Source organism: Passer montanus, unplaced genomic scaffold, assembly GCF_014805655.1.
Source record: "Passer montanus isolate IOZ18808 unplaced genomic scaffold, ASM1480565v1 scaffold142, whole genome shotgun sequence".
Lineage (NCBI taxonomy): Eukaryota > Metazoa > Chordata > Aves > Passeriformes > Passeridae > Passer > Passer montanus.
In genome coordinates, this window is record NW_024361164.1 from 600,073 (window position 1) to 615,579 (window position 15,507).

Genomic DNA, 15,507 nt, shown 5'->3' on the forward strand with positions numbered 1-15,507 from the left:
CTGGGGGAGGAATATGGGGGGGATGGAGCTGTTGAAGGGGGGATGGAGGCATGGGGTGGGATACTGGGGGTGATGGAACCATTGGGGGGGGTATTGGGGTGGAGGGAGCTGTGGGATGGGATATTGGGGTGGATGGAGCCCGTGGGGTGGGATATTGGGGATGATGGAGCCATTGGGGGCACACTGGCAGTGACGGAGCCGCGTGGGGGGGATGGAGCTCTTGGGGGCACCCCGGGGGTGGCAGTGCCGTGGGGCACGCTGCTGCTGGGGCTGGGGCCGGGGTCCCACGCGGTGCCCCCGCCCCGCAGCAGCAGCAGGAGGCCCTGGCAGCCCGGCGGCAGCAGGAGCTGGAGCAGCAGCGGCAGCGGGAGCGGCAGGAGCTGGAGCAGCAGCGCCTGGAGCAGCTCCAGAGCCTGCGCCCCAAGGAGCGGGGCCGTGACAGTGAGCTGGGGGGGCTGCGGCAGGATTTGGGGGTGCTGTGGGGCTGTGCTGCCCCCCTGACCCCCCCTGTGCCCCCAGGCGCCATCGCCAGCACCGAGGTGAAGCTGAAGCTCCAGGAATTCCTGCTCAGCAAGACGAAGGAGCCGGGCCCCGGCCCCCCCAACCATTCCCTCCCCCAGCACCCCAAATGTTGGTGGGTGCCCCCGAGCCCTGCAGGACCCCCCCGAGGCACCGTGGGGGTGACACGGGTGTCCTAGCGGGGTCTCTGCCGCCTTGTCCCCCGCCCCCCAGGGCTCACCACACCTCGTTGGACCAGAGTTCCCCCCCCCAGACCGGCAGCCCGGGGACCCCCCCGTCCTACAAGCTCCCCCTCCTCGGCACCTACGACGGCCGGGACGATTTCCCGCTCCGCAAAACCGGTGGGTGCCCGTGGGGAGGGGCGCGCCGCGCCCGCGGCGGGCGGCGGTGGCACCCCGGGTGACACGTGCGTGTCCCCAGCCTCGGAGCCCAACCTGAAGGTGCGCTCGCGGCTGAAGCAGAAGGTGGCGGAGAGGAGGAGCAGCCCCCTGCTGCGGCGCCGCGACGGCTCCGTGCTCAGCGCCTTCCGCAAGCGCCACGTGGAGATCACCGGTGCGCGGGGACACCGGGGACACCGCGGTGGGGACACCGTGTTGGGGACACCGCGGGGACACGGGCCGGGCTCGCGGGTGGGGCTCGCTCACCGGGTGCTTCCCCAGAGCCACCGTGGGCTCTCGTGGCTGGGGTGACACATGTGGCACGTGGGGGGTGTAAGGGTGTGACACACTGTGTGACATGGGGCAGTGTCCCCGTGTCCGTGTGGCACAGAGCAGTGTCAGTGTGACACAGGGCAGTGTCCCCGTGCCTGTGTGACACAGGGCAGTGTCAGTGTGACACAGGGCAGTGCCCCGTGCCCGTGTGACACAGGGCAGTGTCAGTGTGCCACAGGGCAGTGCCCCGTGCCCGTGTGACACACCTGTGTCCTGCAGTGTCAGTGTGACACGGAGCATTGTCCTGTGCCTGTGTGACACACCTGTGGCACAGGGCAGTGTCCCCGTGCCCGTGTGACACAGGGCAGTGTCAGTGTGCCACAGGGCAGTGTCCCCGTGCCCGTGTGACACAGGGCAGTGTCAGTGTGACACAGGGCAGTGTCCCCATGCCCGTGTGACACAGGGCAGTGCTCCGTGCCCGTGTGACACAGAGCAGTGTCAGTGTGACACAGGGCAGTGTCAGTGTGACACAGGGCAGTGCTCCGTGCCCGTGTGACACAGAGCAGTGTCAGTGTGCCACAGGGCAGTGCCCCGTGCCCGTGTGACACGCCTGTGTCCTGCAGTGTCATCGGTGTGCAGCAGTGCCCCCGGGTCGGGGCCCAGCTCCCCCAACAGCTCCCACGGTGCCCACAACGGCCTGGCCGCCTCTGTCCCCAACATCCACAGCGAGGTACGCTGGGGACAGGGACAGGGACACGCGTGTGTGGGGGGGCTGGGACTGTGTCGATGGTGTCCTGTCCCCACACGTGTCGGTGTCATGTCCCTACGTGTTGGTGGTGTGTCCCCACACGTGCTGGTGGCTGTCCTGTCCTGTCCTGCCGTGTCCCCCGGGTGCTGATGCCACGTTTGCTGTTTGGCCACAGCAGCTCCTGCCCCAGCCCCGCGCCCTGGCCCTGGACGGGGCCCAGCTCAGCCTCTACACGTCCCCGTCGCTGCCCAACCTGTCCCTGGGGCTGCAGGCCACTGTCACCGTCACCAGCGCCCACCTCCCCGTGAGTGGGGGCACGGGGACCCTGGGCTGGGTGGCGCTGGGACTTGGCACCCCATGGTGGGGACATGGGACGCCAATAGGGGTGGCACGGGCACCTGGAACTCCACAGAGGGAGCATGAGGGACCCCCCCTGGGGACATGGGGACACCGTGGCGGGTGGCACTGGGACATGGAACCCCACAGGGGGTGTGTGGGCATACAGTGGGGGGTGGCATGGTGGCCTGGCACCCTCCAGCAGGAGCGTGGGGACCCCACAGCGGGTGGCACAGGGAGCTGGGACCCCCGGTGTCACCGCTGTCCCCACAGGTGTCCCCCAAGCTGTCCCCACAGGCGGAGGGCGAGCGGCCGGGGGTGCCCCCGGGGGTGTCCCCGCTGCGCCCCGGGGCCGCCCTCACCGGGAAGTTCCTGAGCACGTCCTCGATCCCGGGCTGCCTGCTGGGGGTGGCCCTGGACGGGGACGCCCCGGCCGGGTCCCCGTCCCTGCTGCAGCACGTGCTGCTGCTGGAGCAGGCGCGGCAGCAGAGCACGCTCATCGCAGGTGAGCCTCAGTGTCCCCCTGATCCCTCCTCCGTGTCCCCTCAGTGTCCCCCTGGTCCCTCCTCAGTGTCCCCATGATCCCTCCTCAGTGTCCCCCTGGTCCTCCCTTGGTGTCCCCCCAGTCCTCCCTCAATGCCCCCCCAATGCCCCCTTCAGTGTCCCCCGATACCCCTGCAGTGTCCCTGAAATGTCCCCCCAATCCCCCCTTGGTATCCCCCCAGTCCTTCCCCAGTTTGCCCTTGTTTTTCCCCAGTTTGCCCTCAGTTCCTCCCAGTTTGCCTTCACTTTCCCCCCAGTTTGCCCTCGATTTCCTCCCACTTTGCCTTCACTTTCCCTGCAGTTTTCCCTCGGTTCCCCCCCAGTTTGCCCTCGATTTCCCCCCAGTTTGCCTTCACGTTCCCTCCCAGTTTGCCCTCGGTTCCCCCCCCAGTTTGCCCTCGGCTCCCCCCCAGTTTGCCCTCGGTTCCCCCCCATTTGTCCTCAGTCCCCCCATTTACCCTCATTCCCCCATTCCCCCCCATTCACCCTTCCCTCCCCCGTTTCCCCCCTCGCTCTGTCCCGCGTTTCGCGGCTCCCCCGGCCCGGGGGGCTCTGACGGGGTGCCGCGGTGCCCGCAGTGCCCCTGCACGGGCAGTCCCCGCTGGTGGCCGCGGAGCGCGGGGGCCCGGCCCGGGGCAGCCAGCTGCCGCGCCACCACCGGCCCCTGAGCCGCACGCAGTCCTCGCCGCTGCCGCAGAGCCCCCACGGCCCCCTCCAGCAGCACTTCCTGGACAAGCAGCAGCTCCAGCTGGCCAAGGTGGGCCTGGGGAGGGGGAGCGGGGTGTGGGGCATCGCTGACCCCTCCCCAAAATACAGCAGTGCGAGCGGGGGAAACTGAGGCAGGGGAAGGGCTGGACAAAGGGGGGGGAGCTGGCCCGGCAGCCCCCCACCCACCCCGAGGAGACGGAGGAGGAGCTGACGGAGCAGCAATCGCCCCCCCCGGGGGAGAGGGGCCCCCCCCTCGTGTCCCCCGATGCTGGGGACCCCCCGGAGCAGCCGCAGGACCCCGAGGGCTGCCAGGAGCCGGGTGACAGCGGGGACGAGGCCGAGGCCCCTGGGGACCCCGACGTCACCGAGCTGGGAGTCACCTACAAGCAGGTGAGACTTTGGGGGGGCACCCAAATCCCCCCCAGCTCCCTGCATCCCCCCCAGACTCCAGCTCCAGCACCCCGTGCACCCCTCTGCACGAGCACCCCCTCCCCCGGCCGTGTCCTGCGTCCCCTCCCCCTGTTTTTGGGGACACTGCTGCAGCGATGACTCGGAAGGGTCTGTGACTCACGCCGCCCCCTCCCCAGGTGTACCCCGAGGCGCCGCTGCAGCTCTTCCCCGCGCCCCCCCTGGGGGTCCTGGCTCTGCCCCACCCCGCCCTCGCCCGCACCCAGTCGTCCCCGGCCAGCGTCAAGCCCCCCCAGCCCGAGGGGCCCCCCAAGCACCTCTTCACCACAGGTACGGCTCCGGGGGGTCTGGGGGTCCCTGTGCCCCGGGGTTCTGTCATATGGGGGGCTCCTGTCCCATGGGAGGTGCCAGGGATGGCTGTGTCCCCCCACACCGAGGGTCCCGTTCCGTGGTGGGGTTGTGGATGTTCCTCTCCTGTAGGATTCCCTTCTTCCCTGGAGTTCCCAATCTTGTGGGGTGCCCAGGGGTCCCCTGACTCTGTCCCCTGGGATTCCCAATACTGGAATGTCCTGGGGTCCATGGTGGTGTTGTGGATGTTCCTCTTCTGTAGGATTCCCTTGGAGTTCCCAATCTTGTGGGGTGCCCAGGGGTCCCCCGACTCTGTCCCCTGGGGTTCCCAATATTTGGGAATGTCCTGGGGTCCCTCAGTGCCATAGGATCCCTCTGTCCCCTGGGGTTCCCAATGTTTTGGAATGTCCCGGGGTTCCCCTTCCCCATAGGATCCCTCTGTCCCCTGGGGTTCCCAATATTTTGGAATGTCCTGGGGTCCCTCAGTGCCGTAGGATCCCTCCGTCCCCTGGGGTTCCCAATGTTTTGGACTGTCCCAGGGTTCACCTACCTCATAGGATCCCTCTGTCCCCTGGCGTTCCCAATGTTTTGGAATGTCCCGGGGTTCCCCTACCCCATAGGATCCCTCTGTGCTCTGGGGTTCCCCTACTCTATAGGACCCCTTTGTCCCCTGGCGTTCCCAATATTTTGGAATGTCCCAGGGTCCCCCTACTCCATCAGATCCCTCTGTCCCCTGGGGTTCCAGTACCTCGGGGTGCCTGGTGTCCCCCAGTCCCATGGATCCCCTTTGTCTCCCGGGGTTCCCCACACCTCGGGGTGCCCAGGGATCCCCGTACCCCCTGGCCCCCCCCGGGGGTGTCCCGGGGTGCCAGCCGTGCCAGCTGTGCCGTGCCAGGTGTGGTGTACGACACGTTCATGCTGAAGCACCAGTGCACGTGCGGGAACACCACCATCCACCCCGAGCACGCCGGCCGCATCCAGAGCATCTGGTCCCGGCTGCAGGAGACGGGGCTGCTGGGCAAGTGCGAGGTGAGGGGGGGCTCCCCGTGTCCTGGGGGGGGCCAGGGTGGCGCGGGGAGCCCGGGGGGGCTCAGCCTGTGCCCCTTCCCAGCGGATCCGGGGCAGGAAGGCGACGCTGGAGGAGATCCAGACGGTGCACTCGGAGCACCACGCGCTGCTCTACGGCACCAGCCCCCTGAACCGCCAGAAACTGGACAGCAAAAAGCTGCTGGGTGGGTGCTGGGGGGACCCCCGTGCCTGCGACCCCCCCTCTCTGGAGCTGGGGTCACCTTGCTGCCCTGTTCCTTGTGATCCCTCTGTTCCCTGAGGTTCCCAATCCCTTGGGGTGCCTGGGGTTCCCCCAATCCCATGGGCTCCTTGTCCCCTGGTGTTCCCAATTCCTTGGGGTGTCCTTTCCCCGTGGAATCCCCCTGTCCCCTGGTGTTCCCAATCCCTTGGGATGCCCTTTTCCCATGGGATCCCCCTGTCCCCAGCATTCCCAATCCCTTGGGGTGCCCTTTTCCCCATGGGATCCCCCTGTCCCACAGCCTGTCCCGTGGGCTCCTTGTCCCCTGACATTCCCAACCCCTTGGGGTGCTCAGAGGTCCCCTCATCCCACGGGATCCCCGTGTCCCCTTGTCCCCATCACCCCTTGACCCCGCAGGTCCCATCACTCCGAAGACGTACGCGGTGCTGCCGTGCGGGGGCATCGGGGTGAGTCTGGGGGCAGGGCTGGGGGTGTCCCCGGGCTGGCCGTGCCCCGCTGAGCCCCGCTGTCCCCGCAGGTGGACAGTGACACGGTGTGGAACGAGCTGCACTCGTCCAGCGCGGTGCGCACGGCCGTGGGCTGCCTGCTCGAGCTGGCCTTCAAGGTGGCCGCAGGGGAGGTCAAGGTGAGCCCGTGTCGCTGTCACTCTGCCTCCCTGCAGGTGGCCCTCCCTGTCCCGTGAGTGTGCCTCTGTCCCAGTTGTGCCCCAGTGCCACGCGTGTCTCTGTGTCACACACATCCCTCTGTGTCCCACCCGTGTCCCTCCCTGTCCCAGCTGTGCCCCAATGCCACGAGTGTTTGTGTCACACACACATCCCTCGGTATCTCACCCGTGTCCCTCTCTGTCCTGTGTGTGTCCCCCCTGTCCCAGCTGTGCCCCAATGCCACACGTGTCTGTGTCACACACATCCCTCTGTGTCCCACCCATGTCCTTCCCTGTCCCAGCTGTGCCCCAATGCCACACGTGTCTGTGTCACACACATCCCTCTGTGTCCCACCCATGTCCCTCCCTGTCCCGTGCGTGTCCCTCTGTCCCAGTTGTGCCCCAGTGCCACACGTGTCTGTGTCACACACACATCCCTCTGTGTCCCACCCGTGTCCCTCTCTGTCCCCCAGAATGGCTTCGCTGTCATCCGCCCCCCAGGCCACCACGCCGAGGAGTCCACGGCCATGTGAGTACAGGGACGGGGCTGGGACCCCTGCCCAGGGCCACCCCCTGCTCCCAGGGCCACCCCCTCCACTGATGTCCCTTGTCCCCAGGGGCTTTTGCTTCTTCAACTCCGTGGCCATCTCAGCCAAGCTGCTGCAGCAGCGGCTCAGCGTGGGCAGGATCCTCATCGTGGACTGGGTAAGGGGGGTCGGGGGGACCCCACAGGCTTTGGGGCCGGTGTGGGGGGGTCCCTGACAGCCGGGTGCCCCCCCCAGGACATCCACCACGGCAACGGGACCCAGCAGGCCTTCTACAGCGACCCCCACGTGCTCTACATCTCCCTGCACCGCTACGACGACGGCAACTTCTTCCCGGGCAGCGGGGCCCCCGAGGAGGTACCGGCGGGAATTTGGGGGGTGGGGGTCCCTCCGTGCCCCCCCCTGTGGCACGGGGGGGTCACCTGTGGCTGTGCCCAGGTGGGCAGCGGGCTGGGCGTGGGCTACAACATCAACATCGCCTGGACCGGCGGCGTGGACCCCCCGATCGGGGACGTGGAGTACCTGACAGCCTTCAGGTGGGGGGGCTGCGCCTCGGGGGGGGCTCCGGGGCAGGAGGGGGGCTCTGCCTCGGGGAGTTCCACTGTCCTGGGGGGGTTCCTGAGCCCCTGGGGGGGCTCTGTCCTATGGGAGGGGTCCCTGTGTCCTGGGGGAAGGGTCTCAGTGCAGTGGTGGGGGGGCTGCATCAGGGGGTCCTCTGGATGCTGGGAGGGTCCCTGCACACCTTTGGGTGGGTCCCTGCACACCTTTGGGGGGGTCCTTTACACGTTGGGGGGTCCCTGCACACTTTTTGGGGGTCCTTGAACACCTTGGGTGTGTCCTTCACACCTTGGGGGAGGGGGTCCCTGCACACTTTGAGGGTGTCCTTCACACCTTTGGGGGGAATCCTTGCACACCTTGGGTGTGTCCTGCACACTTTGGGGGGTCCCTGCACACCTTGGGTGGATCCTTGCACATTTTGGAGGGGTCCTTCACACCTTGGGGGTTGTGCCTGTCCTCTGGGGGGGTGTCCCTGCCCTCCTGGGAGCCCCCCCAGCCCTGGGGGGGTCCCGAGCAGCCGCTGCCCCCAGGACGGTGGTGATGCCCATCGCCAAGGAGTTCTCCCCGGACCTGGTGCTGGTCTCCGCCGGCTTCGACGCCGTCGAGGGCCACCTGTCCCCGCTCGGTGGCTACTCCGTCACCGCCAAGTGTGAGTGGGGTCCGGGGCCATCCCGGGGGGGACCCCGGCCCGGCCGCCCCTCACCCCGTGCCCGGTGCCCCCCCAGGTTTCGGGCACCTGACGAAGCAGCTGATGATGCTGGCGGGGGGCCGGGTGGTGCTGGCGCTGGAGGGGGGACACGACCTGACGGCCATCTGCGACGCCTCCGAGGCCTGTGTCACCGCCCTGCTCGGCCTCGAGGTACGGGGGGGACGCCCCGAGCCCCCCAGCCCTTCTCCAGGGGCGTGCTGGGGCGCGCGCCCCGTGCCGTGCCTCAGTTTCCCCTCGTTGGTTGGTGAGGGGCTCCGGTCGCGTCCCTGCTGTGGCTTTGGGGGGGCTGGTGGCACTCTGTGGGTGCTGGTGGCAGTGTGGGGGGCCTGGTGGCAGTCTGGGGGGGCTGGTGGCACTCTAGGGGGGCTGGTGGCACTCTGTGGGTGCTGATGGCACTCTGGGGGTGCTGGTGGCAGTCTGGGAGGCCTGGTGACAGTTTGTGTGGCCTGGTGACAGTTTGTGTGGCCTGGTGGCACTCTGGGGGGCTGGTGACAGTTTGGGGGGCTGGTGGCACTCTGGGGGGCTGGTGACAGTTTGTGTGGCCTGGTGGCAGTCTGAGGGGCTGGTGACAGTCTGGGGGGCTGGTGGCAGTCTGGGGGGGCTGACAGGCTGTCCCCCCCAGCTGGAGCCCCTGGACCCGGCCCTGCTGCAGCAGAAGCCCAACGTGAACGCGGTGGCCACGCTGGAGAAGGTCATCGAGATCCAGAGTGAGGACGGGGGCGCGGGAGGTCCCCGAGGGGTCCCCGGGGACACGGGGGGACCCGGGCGGGACGCGGGGGGACGCGGCCGCTCCGTGCCAGCCCCTGCTGTCCCCGCAGGCCGGCACTGGGGCTCGGTGCGGCGCTTCGCCGCCGCCGTGGGCCGCTCCCTGCTGGAGGCGCAGCGCGGGGACACCGAGGAGGCCGAGACGGTGACAGCCATGGCCCTGCTGTCCGTGGGCGCCGAGCGCGGCGCCGCCGAGCCACAGCCCAGGTGGGACACGGGGACACGGGGGGTGTGACACTGGGGGACACGGGGGTGTGACAGTGGGGGACACGGTGGGAGCTGAATGGAGCCAGGTGGGACACGGGGACACGGGGGGTGTGTGACACATGGCGGGTGTGTGACACCGGGGGACATGGGGGGACAAGGGTGACACAGTGTGGGGTGAACAGAGCCAGGTGTGACACCAGGGGACAGGGCTGGGGGGTGTGACACTGGGGGACACAGAGGGTGTGACATTGGGGGACACGGTGGGAGCTGAATGGAGCCGGGGGGGGCACAGGGGGTGTGACACTGGGGGACACAGAGGGTGTGACATTGGGGGACATGGTGGGGTGAATGGAGCCAGGTGTGACACCAGGGGCACAAGGGGAGGGTGTGACACACGGGGACACAGAGGGTGTGACACACGGGGACACGTAGGGGTGGTGAATGGAGCAGGGTGTGACACTGGGAGGGACACGTGGGGGTGACAGACACTTGTCCTGCCCTGGCCAGGCCAGCAGAGGAGCCGATGGAGGCCGAGCCCACGCTCTGACCCGCCCAGATCATCACCAAGGAACACCTGGAAAAGATGAAAAACACACAAAAAAAAATCACAGTAAAAGGAAAAAAAAAATCCAAAACACACATACACAAAAAAAAAACACTAAAAAAAAAAAAAACAAAAAAAAAAAAAAGGCAAAAAAAAAAAAAAGGCAGAAATCGAAAGGAAAACAAGAAAAAAAAAAAGAGGAAAATATTTTCTTTTTCTATTAAAAAGAGGAGAAAAACCACAAAAAAATCCCCCCGCCCATCCTGTGCCCCCGGCTCCCCGCGGTGTTTGCGGTCGTGTCTCTTGTGCAGCAGCAGTTCCACCAGCACCCCCGTGTCCCCCCTTGTCCCCCCTTGTCCCCCTGTGTCCCCCGTGTCTGTCGGGTCCCCCCGGCGCTGCCCGGACCCCCCTGGGGCTCCTCGTGATTTTTTTGGGGGGGTTTTTTCCTTATTTTCCCCCTATTTTTGTGTCTCCCCTGCCTCGTTCCCTCCCTGGCTCCGGCTCCGTCCCCCCCCGGGGGAGGCGATGGGAAATATTCGTGCCTTTGAGTATTTTTTTTTTTTAATGCCTTAATTTCCCTTCATTTTGGGTTTTTCTTAATTTTCTTGGGTTTTTTTTTTCCCTTCGGCCTCCCCGTTTTGGACGGGGACGTGAGACAAAGGGACGAGCCCTGTCCCCCACCCCCCTGTCACTTTGTCACCCCGGCGCCTTTGTTGGGATCAAATTTATCCTTCTAGGAAAGGGGAAAAAAAAGAGAGAAAAGAAAAAAAAAATAGAGGAAAAACCACTTTATTTTCCTGTTTTGTCACCAGCCGGAGGGGCCTCAGAGCGATTTTAGCTTTAAAAGAGAGAAAACCACCCAACCCCCCCCAAAAAAGGGATATAATTTTATTACAGATGGATTATTTAATAGTATTTTTTTAATGGGGGGGGAGGAGGGGGGGGGAACCGGGAAAGCACCTCGCGGGTTAAATTATTCCGGGGGTGGGGGGGGGGAATTTGGGGTGGTCCCAAATTAGGACAGAGGGCTGAGGTTGTCCTTGTCACCTCTCCTGGGGGGGAGGACCGTGCGTGTCCCCAACGCTGGGGACACCCCGGGAGTGGTGGGGGATCCCCATCCCAGGAGAGGCCTCTGGATTTGGGGAGGGGAGAGGAGGGTCTCCGCCCCCCCGGCAGCGTGCCCGGCTTGCTTTGGGCTGGTGTCCCCCCGCCCCGTGTGTCCCCGTGTCCCCCGGTCCCGTCCGTCCCCGCTCACGCTCGCTCTGGGTCTCGGTTCGGTATTTTGTAAAGATGTCACCGATGTTCGTCCTTGTATAAATAAACTGTTTCTGGCAATACCCGCCGGGCCCGCTGCCTTTGGGGGTGTCCCCGTGTCCCTTTTCCTGTCCCCGTGTCCCTTTTCCTGCCCTTTCTCCCCGCCGTGCCTCAGTTTCCCCAGGCACCGCAAGAGGCGCAGGGAGGGAGCGGGGCGGGTCCCCTTTGTCGCCCCCGCGCTCGGGGGGCTCTGTCCCCGCTGTCCCCCCCAGCACTCGGGGCCCGGCTCGGTTCTGGAGCTTTATTTGGTTCCAAACGGGGCAGCCCCGCACGCACCGGGGTGAGGGGGGGTCCCGGCGGGCCGGGGGGGGCCCACCCCTGCTGCGGGACAGCTGGGGACAGCGGTGGCAGCTCAGTGTCCCCGGGCTGTGTCCCCAGCCGGGCACGGGGCACCCCCGGCTCTGCCCCGGGGGACAGGGACCCCCTACCCGGGGTGAGGGGGGGTCCCTGGGGCAGCTGAGGGTGGGCGAGAACCGGGACAGCTGCTGGGTCTGGGGGGGAGAGGGACAGAGCAGGGACCCCCCCTCAGTTTGGGGGTCCCTGGGGGGAAGGAGTGTGAGTGAACTGGGAACAGAGCAGGGACCCCCACTCAATTTGAGGGTCCTGGGGGGAAGGAGTGTGAGTGAACTGGGAACAGAGCAGGGACCCCCCCCCTCAATTTGGGGGTCCTGGGGAGAAGGAGTGAGAGTGAACTGGGAACACAGCAGGACCCCCACTCAATTTGGGGGTCCTGGGCAAAGGGAGGATGAGGATGAACCAGGACAGGAGTGGAGACCCCTTACTCAGTTTGGGGGTCCCTGTGGCAAAAGGAGTGTGAGAATGAACTGGCAACAGAGCAGACACCCCCTACTCAATTTGGGGGTCTCTGGACAGGTGGAGATGAACCAGCAGCAGATCCCCACCATTCTGGGCGGGGGTCTAGGGGTTTGCCCGCAGCCGCCGGACGCTGAGGATGAGCTGGGGCAGCAGGGAGCCCACCAGCACGGGCCCCAGCGCGTAGCGGGCCCCCACGTTCAGGTACCACAGGGCGGTGCCGTCGCTCTTGGGCAGCTTGTGCAGCACGTCCAGGGCCAGCAGCCCCAGCGTGGCGCTGCCCAGCGGCGGCTCCAGCCCCTGCAGCTCCCGGCGGCTCGGCGGGTGCCGGGCGGCCAGCGCCAGCCCCAGGGCGCTGCCGCTCACCCGGCACAGCGAGGCCCAGGGCCGCGTCTCCGGCCGCAGCCAGGCGGGCTCCGAGCACCGGGCGCTGGCCCGGCGGAGGGACCTGCGGGGGGACAGCGCGGGGGTCGGGGTGTGCCCCCCCAGAAACGGCGCTGGGGGTAGACCCCTCCCCAGACGGATCCCCGGGGCTGGCCCGGTGGTCAGTCCCAAAAACATTCCGGCAGGTTCCTGGGGGTGCCTCCCTCCAGCCTGGGGGGCTGCTCCCCGGGGATACCCCTCCCCAGTGGGCACACCCCTGGAGTACCCCCTGACACCCCCGAGGCTGGTCCTTGTGACACCCCTGTCCTCCTTGTGACACCTCTGTCCCCGTGGGACCCCTGCCCCCCCTTTCCCCCTGTCCCTCTGTCCCCCTCTCCCGCTGCCCCCTCTGTCCCCCTGTCCCTCTGTCCGCCCCCCTCTCCCCCTGTCCCTCTGTCCCCCTGCCCCCCGTCCCTCTGTCCCCCTGTCCCTCTATCCCCCTGTCCCCCTGTCCCCGGGCTCTCACCAGTCCAGGTCCAGCCCCGCGGCCGTGCCCAGCCCGTGCAGCGCCAGCGCGCTCAGGAGCAGCCCCAGCGCCGTCAGCAGGAAGAAGCGGACCCTGAGGAAGTTGGGGGGCCGGCGCTGCAGCCCCCAGCCCAGGGCCATCCCTGGCGGCGGGGACAGGTGAGGCTGGCACTGGGAGGGGGCTGCAGGGAAGGGGAAGGGGCTGCGGTGCCCCCCTCACCTGCCAGGGAGCCGGAGATCACCTGATGGGGGAAGTGGGCCAGGACGAAGACCCGGGAGAGCCCCATGGCCACCAGCAGGAGGACGTAGAGCAGGAACGGGATCAGCCTCAGCAGCCGGCTGGAAGGGAACGGAGGAAAGCACAGCTGAGGGGGCAACAAAAAACCCTGGGGGGCATTCAGGGCGTCTCTCCCGAGCTGCCAGAGGAGAGATGTGTCCCCCTGGAGCCGCCCTGCTGGGAGGGAAGGGATGCTAATCACCCTCCATGGGTGCTGCACACTGAGTGGGGGGCTCGCTCCCACCCCCTGTTCCCACGGGAGCTCTGGGAGCTCCCAAGTCTCCATCCCGGGACTTCTCCTGCCTGCTCCCGGCGGGTTCTGCCCCACAGGAGCGGCCCCACCTCCCACCCGCCGTTCCCGCAGAGGCTCAGGGAGCTCCCCGCCCGTCCCAGACTCACCTGCGGCTGTACCTGGACGCTGCCTTGCTCAGGGCGGTGACGATCGGCCACAGGGCCGCCCCCAGGATCATGCAGTGGCCCGAGGGGCTCCCTGGGGGATGAAGCACAGGGATGTCCGTGTCCCCACTGGCCATGTCCAGCCCAACCCCTCCCCGCTGCTCGGGAATGGTTTTCCCACCTCCGGCCCAGCGTTCCCACACGGGTGGGGCTCCTGGGGCTCCTCCCCGGGGCTGCCCGAGCCGGGGCTCACCTGGTCCGGTCTCGCAGGTGATGGGGAACTGGCGCAGCGGGAGCTGCTCCCGCTCCGACAGCCCCGACTCGTGCATCCACCAGTACGGGCGCTCCCCGAACAGGAACCTGCGGCAGCGACAGCGACAGCGGGGGGCGTGGGAGAGAGCCCGAGAGCGGCACGGGATCCTGCAGCCCATCCCGAGACCAGGACAGGATCCTGCAGCCCATCCTGAGAGCCAGGGGGGCACGATCCTGCAGCCCATCCCAGAATAATCCCATCTCCAGGTATGAAGCCACAGAGGGTCAGGTGTATGATCCAGCAGAGCAGGATCCCTGCAGCCCATCCTGAGAGCCCGAGAGCGGCACAGGATCCTGCAGCCCATCCTGAGAGCCCGAGAGCGGCACAGGATCCTGCAGCCCATCCCTGGGATCCAGCGGAGCAGGATCCCTGCAGCCCATCCTGAGAGCCAGGGGGGCACGATCCTGCAGCCCATCCCAGAATAATCCCATCTCCAGGTATGAAGCCACAGAGGGTCAGGATCCCTGCAGCCCATCCCGGGATTTCCAGGAGAGCAGGATCCCTGCAGCCCATCCCAGGACTCCCAAGGATGAAGCCACAGAGGATCAGGATCCCTGCAGCCCATCCCGGGATTTCCAGGAAAGCAGGGTCCCTGCAGCCCATCCCAGGATTTCCAAGGATGAAGCCACAGAGGATCAGGATCCCCTGCCAGCCCTGATGCCTCCCGGGCTTTTCTGTGCCAGGAATTCCTGGCAGAAGCTGGGGCAGCTCGGGTGACCCTGCAGAACGCCAGGGGCGGGCAGTGCCAGCCCAGCATGGCACGGGCAGGGAGCAGGAGTGTCCCAGAGCCCCCCTCCTCGTGCCCCCCTCACCACTTGAGCACCACGTTGAGCCACTCGGCCGCCAGGGCGATCCAGAGGACCATGAGGGACACGTGCTCGTCCAGGCCGCGGGCCAGCGGGAAGCACACGGTGTAGATGGAGTTGGGATCCAGCTGGGAGCTCAGGAAGAGCCAGAACTGCTCCAGCCAGGGCGGGCCGGCCTGCAGGGCCACGGCGGCGCGGATCCCGGCCTCGTGCAGGGCATCCATGGCACTGGGCTGGGGCACAGCAGGGAGGTCAGCCCAGAACAGACCCCTGGGGTCCCCTGGGGACAGCAGGGGAGGTGGCTGGATCCTGTGAAATCCCCTGGGGACAGCAGGGGAGGTGGCTGGATCCTGTGAAATCCCCTGGGGACAGCAGGGGAGGTGGCTGGATCCCCTGGGGACAGGCTGGGAGGTGGCTGGATCCTGTGAAATCCCCTGGGGACAGCAGGGGAGGTGGCTGGATCCCTTGGAATCCCTTGGGGACAGCAGGGGAGGTGGCTGGATCCTGTGAAATCCCCTGGGGACACGCTGGGAGGTGGCTGGATCCTCTGGGCACCGGTTCAGGCAGCCATTCACCAGTCGGAGTTTGCCCACAGATGGCTGCCAGGTTTGTGCCCGAGGGCAGAGCACACCTGTGGCTGCGGGGATGAGGATCCCGGGATCCCGGCGGTTCTGTGGGATGTGCTGGAGCACCTGGGATGCTCCAAAGAGCCTCCACCTCCCCGGGGCTGCCCCTTGGAAACCCCCTGGGTCTCCTGTGGCCCTTCTGCACGAGGCCTGGGCTCTCCCCGAGCCACCCTCGCCGTTCCTTGGCGTTTCCCGGGGGTCTCCCCAAGGCGGCTCCTGGGCCTCCCTGGGGTCCCTCTGGGCCTCCCTGTGCTCTCAGGCCCCAGGCCTCCCTGGGGCCTCCCTACACCAGACCCGCGGCCTGCCCATGGCCACCGGCAGCCTCTGAGGCTCCCGGTGGCGCTGCCCACCCCCCGGTACCGGCGGGAGGTACCTGAGGGGGGGGCTCCATCCCGGGGACCCCTCAAAACTCCCTCCCGCCGCTCTCTCAGCGCCCTCTTCCGCCTACACTTCCCATCACTGCCCGCGGGGCGGCGCGCTACGGCGGGGCGGCAGGGACAAACCGCGGCCGGGCTGGGCTCGGCCAATCAGGGCGCGGGGCGGAGCAGATCGGCGGGGCGGAGCACCAATCCCCGC

At 67.2% G+C, this 15,507-nt stretch overlaps 2 protein-coding genes across 2 annotated transcripts in view; one reads left to right on the forward strand and one right to left on the reverse strand.

Annotated features, from left to right (window-relative positions):
* The window catches only part of HDAC5 (histone deacetylase 5), a 12,945-nt gene extending 3,374 nt beyond the window's left edge, over positions 1-9,571 (forward strand). The window contains exons 4-26 of the mRNA XM_039700606.1: positions 199-441; positions 520-634; positions 733-860; positions 940-1,071; positions 1,793-1,899; positions 2,096-2,221; positions 2,527-2,758; positions 3,375-3,577; positions 3,613-3,894; positions 4,092-4,242; positions 5,156-5,289; positions 5,372-5,492; positions 5,924-5,973; positions 6,045-6,152; positions 6,644-6,699; positions 6,788-6,875; positions 6,953-7,072; positions 7,154-7,251; positions 7,804-7,922; positions 7,999-8,132; positions 8,605-8,689; positions 8,801-8,954; positions 9,462-9,571. Of these exons, the coding sequence (XP_039556540.1) occupies positions 199-441; positions 520-634; positions 733-860; positions 940-1,071; positions 1,793-1,899; positions 2,096-2,221; positions 2,527-2,758; positions 3,375-3,577; positions 3,613-3,894; positions 4,092-4,242; positions 5,156-5,289; positions 5,372-5,492; positions 5,924-5,973; positions 6,045-6,152; positions 6,644-6,699; positions 6,788-6,875; positions 6,953-7,072; positions 7,154-7,251; positions 7,804-7,922; positions 7,999-8,132; positions 8,605-8,689; positions 8,801-8,954; positions 9,462-9,501 (3,026 nt within the window). The 3' untranslated portion in view covers positions 9,502-9,571. The remainder of the gene's footprint in view (positions 1-198; positions 442-519; positions 635-732; positions 861-939; positions 1,072-1,792; positions 1,900-2,095; positions 2,222-2,526; positions 2,759-3,374; positions 3,578-3,612; positions 3,895-4,091; positions 4,243-5,155; positions 5,290-5,371; positions 5,493-5,923; positions 5,974-6,044; positions 6,153-6,643; positions 6,700-6,787; positions 6,876-6,952; positions 7,073-7,153; positions 7,252-7,803; positions 7,923-7,998; positions 8,133-8,604; positions 8,690-8,800; positions 8,955-9,461) is intronic.
* Positions 9,572-10,049: 478 nt separating this feature from the next.
* On the reverse strand, positions 10,050-15,445 carry G6PC3 (glucose-6-phosphatase catalytic subunit 3). Its single transcript, XM_039700563.1, has 7 exons — positions 15,305-15,445; positions 14,312-14,538; positions 13,440-13,546; positions 13,190-13,280; positions 12,734-12,852; positions 12,515-12,656; positions 10,050-12,073 (listed from the first exon to the last, which is right to left on the reverse strand). The coding sequence occupies exons 1-7, from the start codon at positions 15,320-15,322 to the stop codon at positions 11,731-11,733; spliced, it is 1,047 nt and encodes a 348-aa protein (XP_039556497.1). The 5' UTR covers positions 15,323-15,445; the 3' UTR covers positions 10,050-11,730.
* Between the last annotated feature and the right edge of the window lie 62 nt (positions 15,446-15,507).